Here is a 12,440-nt window from a genome sequence, read left to right on the forward strand (position 1 = left end):
CAATACTCATTCACCCAGTTGAGAAGCACTGTGCTAAAGAACAACAAGGAAACAGAAATAACTAGAAATAAAGTGGCTCAAACATTAGGATCTGATTAAATGGAGAATTCTGAGAGACGCTAAGTTAATAAAAGAAGATAGAATGCATATTGTGTGGCTGCGTACTACACAAGAACCAGAATGTCAAACGGAAAAAGAAGTACGTTCAAAATAAAGTGCAAAATAACAAATCCTTTGGTCATGGTACAAATGTGGCATTACGTCCACTGATAACTGACAAATAAGTCCAAAAGTATTTGCAAAACGCAGATTCAAGGAATGATATGCAGATAATAAATCGAAAGTGGACAGCAAAAAAAAAAAAAGACCCCCACAAGTGAATAATTAAATCTAAATTTTATTTATACAAATTGTGCATCCGTTTAACAAGAATACTAAACTACATGCAGAACACCTGCACCAAAATTAAGAAAATTTTGGCTGAACGTATCTGACTAATGGAATTCATTAATAAGTCAGTCATTAGCCTTACATATTATCCAAGTATGACGAAAGATAAAAGGGGGTAATGTTTGATAATGTAAATTCCAAATAATAAGCATAATGCGCTCACGTTACATATACAGCTGTAAATTTGCATACAATCGACTGATTTTGTGTATTTGTTATAATATACAGCTTTCGTATGATATCGGTACTGATGTGTAATGCTAATATTTAAATATAAACAAATTTCTGTCTATGTTTATTTAATTATTACCTTTCGTATCGTTAGATGGCGTTGACTGTGAGTTATCAGAGGGCTGTGAAAACTTTACTTTTTGTAGTGGGAGTATCGCTATGAGCATGCGTATTTCATTGTATTAAGTGAGAAAGCACATGTGAGGTGAAGGTTGTAGACTTATTTCCCTATATTTCCTCATGTAGAATTGTTTGTGATAATTTCTTCACCTCTCACGATAAACATTAATAATTTGTAGTTGATTTTGCTGAAAGTTGAGGCATGGGAATCCAGTCGTTACAACAGTTTATTGAAACTCATTGTCCTGGTGCCTGCGTACCGGTTGATCTGTTGAAGATCGCACGCAGTGTTGGTGTTCGCTGTGTCGGTGGTGTGAGGGGCCATTTCCGAAATCAGTTATTATGCAACCGACTGTGCTTAGTAGTTGATGGTGAATGTTGCTTAGACAGACTTTATGGAGGATTTTTTTCTGACTGGGTTTGTGGTGGACAATGGAATCGAATGGTCCAGTTCATATCAGTTCTTATCAAGACTATTCAAAGCAACAATATCGAACTGGCAGTTTTCTTCAATGGCGGACTCGAGCAGCATCGTATGAAGGAGTGGGTGAAGAAACAGCAGTCGGATAGAAAGAAGGTTAATCAAGTACTCAGACACGTGGCTCTTAAGGCAACTCCACCGCCGAAAGTTTGGTGGATTCCACCTGTTTGCTTACGCACATGCCTGAGAATGGCCTTACGACATCTTAATGTCACAGTTGTGTGTACTATAGACGATCATCACCAAGAAGTTATTGCTTTCTGCAGAGAAAATAACTTCCACGGAATCATGGCTGAAGATGCTGAATATGCAATTTTTGACCCACCAAGATATTTTTCATCTGAACAGTTAAAACTAACATACAAGGTAGTGGCAGACATAATAAAATTTATAAATGATAAAATGAAATAACTTAATTTTAATTCTGGCTAATTTAGCTGAAGGCTGCCAGTTCCAGTCAGTTAAGAGTTATTAATAATAATAATATATTAGTCTTAAAGTGTTTGTTAATACTAATAAGTTAATATTAACTTCTGATCAGAGCAAGCTACCTACTTAGAAGTTAGGATGTAGCTAAAAACCAACCTGGTTAGAAGTTTTTTGAATTACATATACTTTTCATACAATCTTACAAATAGATTGGAATGCATTGTTTCTTCAGTTGGATACCCTTGCTGTTAACACTATTTTTGGTCCTATGTTAATAAGCAAATGGCTAATAGCGAAGCTGAGTATATAATTACCCGGACCTGTCGGATGTCATTCGGGTAGTCCATTCTCCCCTATAATGATCAGCAGAGCTATCCTTAATCACTGTGGGTAAGATGTGTGTTAGCCCCACTGTTAGCATTAATTGATAATGCTATAGAATTGATGGAAATTGTACAACAGGATGATTGGTGTATTCATTTATGGGTCAACCATGTGGTTTTTGAGCTCTGCATCTTCATCTTCAGTAATCACTCATATAATAATAATAATAATAATAATAATAATAAATAAATAAATAAAAGGTTGTGCAGGGGTCCTTGCTATCTTTGTCATAAGGCCAGCCCTGATACTATTATAGTTTTTCTGTAGTATCAAAAAATTCTCCAGACCAGCATATTTTTACCCAGATGGGGCACTTAAATAGTATAAGTACTACCTGTTGTATTTTGTTCAATTACTCCAACTCTCCCCTACAACAATGAGAAAAAATTGTTTCAAAATCAGTTTTGGATTTTTCCTGTCATTCACTTACTCCGTTTATTACCTACAATAATCAAATAATTGTATCAAATCTGCTGTAGTTTTTCTTATAGTTAACACTGAATTACCAATGTCATCCAATTACTCTAATTCTTCCTTATAATTATCATAACTAATTATATGCAAACAAAAGAAACTTCAGACCAACATACATTTTACTGGATGGGGCAATTGATTAACATTGAGTGACACACTTCATAAGGCATTTGGCTTTTTTCAGTTTTCCTCTACGTTAATTAAAAAGAAATATTTCTAGATCTATTTTAGTTTTTCTACAACATAAAAACAAAAATCTCTGGGTCAGCAAATATTGTATGGGCATACAAATTTCGAAATACATTACACACACAAAAAAATATGGATGCCATTACCAAGGATATTTGGATCATTAAAAGGCAAATATATGACAACCATTGTATATTATGAGTGTACTCAATGAAATGGATCCTTTAGTTGGCATTAATGCATTGTCTTTAGAATCTATTTATGTAGAGAACACAATGTAGTTCAATGAACAGGTACTTAATGCTGTATGTAAGAATTAAAATAAACACATCAGCAACTCAAAAGTGCAAGCAGCATGTTGCTAAAAAATGTAAGATTGAGTTTGAATTCATAGTTCAAGAATAACTATAGGATGTAAAAGGGTTTGTTTTGGCCAATCAAGGAGTAACTCAATAAGAACTAATGACTCTACATCTACATGTAAACTATAGGATGTAAAAGGCTTTGTTTTAGCCAATCAAGGAGTAACTCAATACGAACTAATGACTACTTCTGCATGTAAACTATAGGATGTAAAAGGCTTTGTTTTGGCCAATCAAGGAGTAACTGTTTAATGATGTAATATGGAGAACAATAAAGAACGTTATAGACCACCATTTTTCAAACTGGGGTTCATGAAATCCTGGAGGTTTGCGAGGATACTTCAAAATGTCTACTAAAGTGTATTTACAATCACCTTTCATTTACATCCATTGATATGAAGTGCACACGTATAGGCATTTAGATAGTACGGTGTGCATGTATTTTCAGGATACAAAAACAACTGAGTATTATTATAATAGATGGTGGGATGGTAAGAATTACTTTTGATTTGAATATTTGTGTCCAAGGAAAATGTATCCCCATTTGTTGGGGTTTACTTTGTTATTGTATTTTGATCTTGCAGACAAATGACTAGTAGAAGGTTTCACAAATATTTTATTTGTTATGACAATGGTTTCACCAGTAAAGGTTTTTAGTGGTGAAACCATGATTGTTATAAATGAAATATTTGTGAAATATACAATTGTCTTTGCTTTTCTCAATTTTGTAGTTTATGGAGTTTCACCAAGTACTAACAGTTTCAAGTATTAATTATGGGAAAAAAAACTACAATAGATTAGAAAATAACTTTCACTAATTATATTTGGAAAGAGTTATAGTAATTGAATGAGATATAACATTTAGTGCTATTTAAATGTCCTGTTTAGGCAGTAATATGCTCATCCAGCTTTTACTTGCTTTCACTTAATGACTAACACAACAATGGCTCTCACAACCTAAAAAAGGATTTCACTAATTTTTTTTAATGAAATGAGTTTTGCAAAGACAATACTTAGGCCTACCTTGCCCATTATTTGTGCTAAGGGCTACATCATTAGTCAGTCGCTAAATATTTGTTCAACTTAAGAAAGTGGCAGTAATTGTTTTATTAATGCATGATATCTTTATTGTAATACCCAATAACTGTAATGTGAATCACTGTTTTCAAGAACTTAATATAATTGATATGAATTGCATGTTGTTGTTTTTTGTAATTCTAAATTTTTATGAATCTCTTTTTTTAGAGAACTTATTATACTGATAAATTATTTTTATCACTACAGAAATATTACTTCCAGGTAACTTACTTGCAGCTACTAGGTGTGTGAATTCTCCAAATTATTTTTTTATTATTGATAATTATGAATGCGTATGCCTATAACCCACATTTACAGGGCCACTGTAATGACTTTTGCACTTTTTCCATTTAATGATCATTGCTGCAATAATGCAAGTTTAATTTTGTTAACAAAGTTATGAACTGTAATTATTAAGCCTACTTATTAATGTGCTCTAATGTAAATCAATGCTAAATTTGGGGTCTGCTTTCAGGGAATCCCTGTGAAAGTATTTTCAAGAAATACGTGAGTTCCATAAGGGGTTGGGTGAAAAGTTTTACATTTGTACAAACCTCGGGACTGAGACAATTCGTTTGGTATAACTTAGAAATTGGTGCAACTAGCAGTTTAGGAGGAGTTACATGACACACATACACAGACAATCTTGAACTATTATTTTACATTATTTCTGTTTAATGATTATTGCTGCTATAATGCAAATTTAATTTCTTTAACCAAATTAAAGTTTAGTAGGCCTAGTTACTTACATGCTGTAATGTAAATCAATGCGAAATTTGGGGTCTGCTTTTGGGGAATCTCCGTAAAAATGTTTTTGCAAAATACCCTAAGAGGGTGAGTGAAAATATTTATGTTTATGCAAACCTTGGGTGCTAAGACGAGTTATTTAGCACCACTTAGAAACTGATGTGACCAGCAGTTTTGGAGGGGTTATATGACACACACATACGCACACTGAATCTTATTATATAATTTCAAATTGAAATAAACCTATTCAAATTTCAATCATTAACTGATGCTATATGTATGCAACTTATTTAAATAAAATGACACTTTTAGGTTTATGTCATTGGAACAAGGTACAAATGTTTTTAAACTACTTCTTATATGAAATAAACACTTGTGTTATTATGTGTGGAACAAACTGCCATCTACAGTACCACAAGGCTGCAAATGAAAGAAAAGGGTCGATGAATGAATATCTGGGGAGTTAGGAATGGATTTATTCATTATTTTCGGTTGTTATTTTTCAGGGAGATTTTGAGTTACTCCTTGATTTGCCAAAATAAAGCCTATTACATCCTATAGTTTACATACAGAAGTAGAGTCATTAGTTCTTATTGAGTTACTCCTTGATTTGCCAGAACAAAGCCTTTTACATCCTGTACTTTACATGCAGAAGTAGTCATTAGTTCTTATTGAGTTACTCCTTGATTGGCCAAAACAAAGCCTTTTACATCCTATAGTTTACATGCAGCAGTAGAGTCATTAGTTCTTAGTCCTTGTATTGCAGCAAGCTTCCTGTATATCTTGAAGCTAAAAACAGATACCTTGAAATGATAATATCTAATTGAATATAATGTTCAAATGATATTACTGATGTATAGCTCCACAAAAAAATAAATGTTCTCCAGTGGCTACCAAGTTTGTCTCTTCTTGGTCATCTTATACTGGACTATTCTTTTGCTATTCATTTGGGTCATCTCTCATACCAGTCACAAGTATCTTGTGATGTTTAGTTGGGAGCTGTACTTGCACTTTCTAGTTTTACTTTGCAGCATTTCCTGTTTGCTTTTGTCTTTCCCCAATATCTAGTGGCCAAGAAAACCTCTTCATGGGTTACAAACCTCTATATGGCATAATATCTGTTATAATAATGGTCAGTTTTGGTCTGCCCTGAAAATGTGTGCACACACTGCTATTTTAATGTGCTTGTTTATGCACTTCATTTCAATGAAAAAGGCAGGTGTAATGTATTCTAGTATATGTTTTGTACAATGTATTAAAAACTTATTAAACTTTTTAAAAAGGTCTAATGTTAGGTTGTAGAATAACATTGTAAGTTTATTTATTGATAGTATTAAGTATTGTTCCTAACTAAACTAAAGCAAAAGACATACAAAAGCTAGTGTTAATTTATCTTTTTATCAAATATAGGCTGTACTTAATAAAGGATTAACTAATGTTAGGCCTAAGACAAGTAGACGTATAGATTTCAGTGTCTGTGATTAGAATTGTTTTGTATTATTTTAGAAATCCTATATTTCAAAAAGTACTGTTGCAATAAAGATATTAATTTGACTGCAAATATTTTGTGGGACTCTGCTAGTTTTAGAGTGATATCACAACATGGTTATTGTAGCCTTGTACAAAGCTGGTGAAAAGTAAAGATTGGGTTTAAGTTTTTACTTTTTCATAACAGTTGGTTTGGAGGGACAGTTTCAAAGGACCAAATGGTCCTTTGTGGTAAGTATGTCATGAGGTAGTGTGTGGTGTTAAACCTTTTCAAATGTTGAAAATGCAAATGTTTTACCTTTTTCCTCGTTTTGATGGCGTACGGAGTGAATTTGAAAGCATGGATGACTGTATGTCTCCTTTCTCTTTCTAAATGTTTTTTTAATTCTTATTATCAGTAAGGTGTTTTTACGCTCAAACAACAGGAAATTTGTATATTTATCATAGTAGAAGTGCTATCAGATGTTTATTTTGGTTTTTACTTCAGTAAAAAAAGCAAGATTATGTGAATCATTATATTACTGACTGTTGATGGTAGTACCAGAACAATACAGTTATTTTGATAAAAACAAATTGCACAAAATTTGTTATGAAGTAATTTTTTTAACATTTATAGAATACATCTACATCATGTATGAATTTCCTCTGGAAACTTACTCGTAACTGTTTATTATTAGCTTATTTTCAATAAATATGACAGATGGTTAAGTTATTATGATGCAGAATAATGTTCTTTCACATTTTTAACATAACCAGTCACTGTATAAAAATGTTTTTGATTTTCACAAACAAGCTGTGACATTATATATTTATTCTTCAAATACAGGTGTGTACAGTGTATAAAGGTAGTTTTGGCTACGTGCCAAGTTACAGTTGTATTTTTTTGTAATGAAGTTTTATGAAACCTGAAATCTAAAAAAAAGAGTTGTATGAACATACTTATAGTCTTCTGCTTTCAATCAGTTCTTTTTTTTTGTTGTTGTTCAGATATTCAGTACATTTGTCAAATAAGCTGAAATTAATAAAAAGGAAGATAGTTCAAGAAATGATGGAAAATTAGGCAAAAATGAAATTAATACTTTTTTGAGAAAGCATTAGTAAAAATAAACTATTAGTTCTAATACAGTAAATATAAACATTTATGTGTAGGCCTCTTGTAATTTTGAAAATTTAGCTTGTGTCATGATAATGGTAGATGATCAATATTAATTTTTTTTTCCATAATTCTACTCAGAAAAGCTAAAATATTTGCAATTGAGGTGATATGATTCAGGTTTTTCAAACTTCTTAGTGTTAATCAGGTTATTTGTTGGATTCTTTGGATGATTTTATTTTTTGATAATAGTACCTTGAATATTAGAAATCTCAACCTAGACTTGTTCCTAGACTATTAGAATTAAGTTTATCTGATGTGTTCAGTCATTTGTTTTATTATCCAGATATTAGAGATGCCTTTCTGAGCCCAGTTTGGCTTCATTTAGTTAGTTAGAGAAAGACCACCTATTAGAATACTTTAATACCTATTAGCATACTTTAACTCAACATTTGTAGTTCAGTGATCAGGTTAAAGTAAGATTTGCTTACATATTGTAAAGCGTGGAACAGTTTTTACTAAACATGTGTGGAAATGTTGTACATATTGTAAAGCGTGGAACAGTTTTTACTAAGCATGTATGGAAATGTTTTATATTGTTTTTGAAGGGCTAATGCATTCACTGTTATTTGAAAAATATAAATATATAATGGAGAAAACCAATGTTGTGTTTGTAAATGTTAAGCTTTGCAGTTAAACGTCTGTTCCCTTTTTTATAAAATTACATATTGCTGAAACCAATTTGTCAAGATAATGTAGTGCTGGTTTCCAAGAGTCATTTTACAATGTAGTGCTGGTTGCCAAGAGTAATTTTACAATGTAGTGCTGGTTGCCAAGAGTAATTTTACAATGTAGTTCTGGTTGTCAAAGTAATTTTACAATGTAGTGCTAGTTGTCAAGAATCATTTTACAATGTAGTGCTGTTTGCCAAGAGTAATTTTACAACATAGTGCTGGTTGCCAAGAGTAATTTTACAATGAAGTTCTGGTTGCCAAGAGTCATTTTACAATGTAGTGCTGGTTGCCAAGTGTAATTTTACAATGTAGTGCAAGTTGTCAAGTCATTTTACAATGTAGCACTGGTCATCCAGAGTCATTTTACAATGTAGCGCTGGTTGCCAAGAGTCATTTTACAATGTAGCACTGGTCATCCAGAGTCATCTTCCAATGTAGTGCTGGTTACCAGGAGTCATCTTATATACTGTAATTTTACAAAAATTGTTTCAGTAAGTTCTTTTCAGATCAGGATATGTTGTTTCAGCTGTCCAGTCAACTAACTGTACACTGCACTTCTGCTGTAGTAAAAGGACTGGATTAACCAAAAGGCAGTGTAAGCATTTGCCTGTGTTCCCATGGTGTCAAGGGGACCACAGTGGAAATGCTTCTTTTTTTTCTTTTTTTTTTGAGAGTGTTCTCAGATAACTGTTTAATTTGAAAACTGTGTGGTATTCAGGTACTCTGAAGTTTATTAAAAGTTTCTGTGAGAATGATGGTTTAAGTATTAAGAGTAAATCTAACGTGAATGACAAAACAAAAGAAATGAAAGTGAATACATGCAAAAAATCTATTACAGTAATATCAGTGTTTCACTAACTTGCCAGCTTCTTAATTTCCATTGGTTTCATTGACTGTGGATGTGATTAATGTTTTGTAGAAATTGCATGGACATTTATAAAATATGTGAGGATACCTAAATAAAGATATATTGTACACTAGTTGCAGAAGGGCAAAATCAGTAGTTGTTTTGGCTATGACAACTGTAGTATTTTAAAAGCATTATACTTGTCAAAAGGTTGTTTTGATGGGTAGAATTTCAATGCAAAAAAAGAAATTGTGGAGAAAGGGGAGCTGCATTTGTCTATGGGCCAACTGTGGTCTTAGTATGCTATTATATTTCCACATTAATGGAAATGTTATGACACTCAATTCAAAGGTTTTCTAAGTAACATAATACTTTAAAGTCACCACAACTGGACATCATTACAGCAGTCAAGTTTTGTATGAGTGCTAGGTGAAATGTTAGTAATGTAAAAACTAGACAGATTAACACATATAACAGTAGTGACACCAATAAAGTTAAACAAAAAAGACAAATAGTTACTATTAACAACTGTAGAAATTTTTGCCCATTCCATGTTATAGGTTTATGTTTGTTAAGAATTTATGATCCTTTAAAAATAATGTTTTACATCTTGGTTTTCAAGTGATTTTCTTTTTGTGTTGGTGGTTTTATTACTTTAATCTTTGTTGCCACTTTTATGATGACTGTAGTCTGAGCAATTACTTATAAAGCTGAGCTTTAAAAAAGGCTTAAAATGATTGGATAGAATTCTAATCAAATTTATTCTTTTAGACTTTAAGCTTTTCAGAAATTTTGATTTTTATAATTACAATAATTTAACTAGATATAATATGAACTTAAAATATATATAAAGTACTTACACAACTTAACTCCTTATCCTTGAGATCCACAAAATTTCACAAGCCATTTCCATTCTTTACTCAATTTTTGATCTTGGATTTTCTCCATTCATGTTATAGATATCTGTCTCATACCATTGTTTTCTTCCACATCATATTCTTTTCCTTGTTCTTTTTCCAATCCTTGAATCCATATTTCCAAGCAGTATTATATGTTTTTATTCCTGCTGTCCCTCCTCTAATTTTACTTGATGATTTACTCTGCTACCTGATTATTGTCTATTTTTAAAATGATTCTCTTTTTTGTTTTTTGTATTTTACTTAAATTTATTTTGCCTTTTCCATTCATACTTGTAAGCTTAATTTAGTTTACTGAGTATGGTTAGCGAAAGCAATATATTCCAATAATTTAGGAAAATCATGACAAATTTAAGATGGTTGAGACAATGACCTATCCTTTACTCTTCAATGCAGGAATTTCCTAACAAATTTGGCGGAAGTTGGCAGGTGTGCTAAAACTAAAATTGAAGCCTAGGATAAAGTGTAACACAAAGTATTTTGATTTCTTTACCTGAGATTTATTTTTCAAGATAAGAGATCAACAGAAAGTAAACAATATTGACAAAAAAAAATTATTTTCTTGTAGGTTTCATATTATTTCAAATTGGTAGCTTCCTAATCCCTACAATATTTTATTTATGCTTTTGTATACACCTATGTGGAATAGTATATTAAATTATCTATATTAGTTATTCAATAAAGCTTTAGTTCTGAGTTGTGTTGGTAAATTGCTTTATTCAGAACTTAATGTAATTAGTATCATTGCATAGGAAATGTTTTATTGTTTATAATAGTTACAGTTATTTAAATATAGAATTTCATAAGGGTTATGAAGAGTATTATTCTGTTGGAGTACAATATTGGTTGAATGTGATGTTATTATGTTTATGTAAGGGCTCACTTGAAACAAAAGAATTCATACTTGATGAAGTAGCCAAAACTTTGAATCTTCATCCTAACCGTTTCTGTGTGTTTGCTGCCCTTTTGGGAAATTACCTACTGAGTGAAGAAGATCTGACACCTTTCTACCACGTTCTTTGTCCTGATCAGCCAAAAGAGAAGGTTAGTTCATATTGATTTTCTCATTTTGTAGGTAACAAATTTTAATCTAGAAAAGAGCTGCGATTCTGTTACGATAAAAAAGCAACCTAGTTATGACTGAAAATTACACATTAACGTTTTCTTGTTTGTTAGTATATAAATGTATGTGTGTTTTGATTGTCATAAGTATAAGAGTATGTTTTATCTGGATACATTGTAGAAGCTGAATTCAATACGGTATTTGCAAACATGTTAATGTTTTTCAATAATATAGGGTCTCTTTATAAAAATGAAAACAGTAGTGTCGTGAAACTTAAAACCCAGTTAATTAATTCTATATAAATAAATGTCAATATGTGTATGTATCTTTGGATCTTTTGGAAGTTAAAATATAGTGGTTTCATTTTGCTAAAAACCAAGTACATGATGAAAATAAATAAATAAAGCAGGATGAAACGAGAAATGCTTACAAACATATAGTGCTTTGGCTCGTTTCTTCAAATAAGAAAAACTTGTAATGTGGTATTCTTAAATACACTGATTAATACTACATATAAGAATAATAACTATGAATAATATTACACAGAATTTAACTAAGTTTAAAGAAAGAGACCAAAAACAGTGTAAAAAAATACTTTACAGATGACAAAAGTAATCAAAGTTACAAGTGAGACAGCTCCGTTCTCTAAAAGAAGAGAAATCTTTACTTTAGAAATGCTAGAGAAGTTCTGCAGAAAACCTGACTAAGACTGGGAGAGTGTAATGACTGTATAAAGAATAGAGTAACATCAATTAATGTAAAAATTATATATTCTTGATGTCTCGGAGCTTGCCACATGGTGAAATGCTCTATATAAAGTATATAGCATACAAATCAGCATAGTTGTATAACATTCTTTTCCATAGAAAGGCTTTGGGTGATACCAAGACATATCACACCAAATAATCAGATTATCTACATTATCTACCTATTGTTAAATCTATACAAGTGGCCGTTTGTGTGCGTGTGAAAAATTTGAACATTTTAGATGAACAAGAAATTTTTACCTGTACAAACTAAGTGGAAAAAATACTTAGTGTACAATTAAACACTTTAAATGTATGAAAGTACATTAAATGACCACTGGATGTCACCCTTATCCAAAAAAATGCAACAAAAATTTTCAACCAAAATATTCCCTTTTACATCCCTGTCACACCAAACATGCTCGCCCTTTCAGCCGTGGGGGCATTATAATGTGATGATCACTCCCACTATTAATTTGTAAAAGAGTAGCTCAAGAGTTGGCGGTGGGTGGTGATGACTAACTGCCTTCCCTCTAGTCTTACACTGCTAAATTAGGGACAGCTCTCACAGATAGCCCTCGTGTAGCTTTGCTCAAAATTCAAAAACC

At 31.8% G+C, this 12,440-nt stretch overlaps 1 protein-coding gene across 3 annotated transcripts in view; it reads left to right on the forward strand.

Moving 5' to 3' along the window:
• The first annotated feature begins 849 nt into the window (after nucleotides 1–849).
• The window catches only part of LOC106464038 (constitutive coactivator of PPAR-gamma-like protein 1 homolog), a 47,785-nt gene continuing 36,194 nt past the window's right edge, over nucleotides 850–12,440 (forward strand). For all 3 annotated transcript variants that reach the window (XM_013924145.2, XM_022391700.1, XM_013924146.2), the window contains exons 1-2: nucleotides 850–1,648; nucleotides 10,900–11,067. In XM_013924145.2, coding sequence (XP_013779599.1) covers nucleotides 1,004–1,648; nucleotides 10,900–11,067 — 813 coding nt within the window. In that variant the 5' untranslated portion in view covers nucleotides 850–1,003. The remainder of the gene's footprint in view (nucleotides 1,649–10,899; nucleotides 11,068–12,440) is intronic.

The sequence above is a fragment of the Limulus polyphemus genome, unplaced genomic scaffold (assembly GCF_000517525.1).
Source record: "Limulus polyphemus unplaced genomic scaffold, Limulus_polyphemus-2.1.2 Scaffold1547, whole genome shotgun sequence".
Lineage (NCBI taxonomy): Eukaryota > Metazoa > Arthropoda > Merostomata > Xiphosura > Limulidae > Limulus > Limulus polyphemus.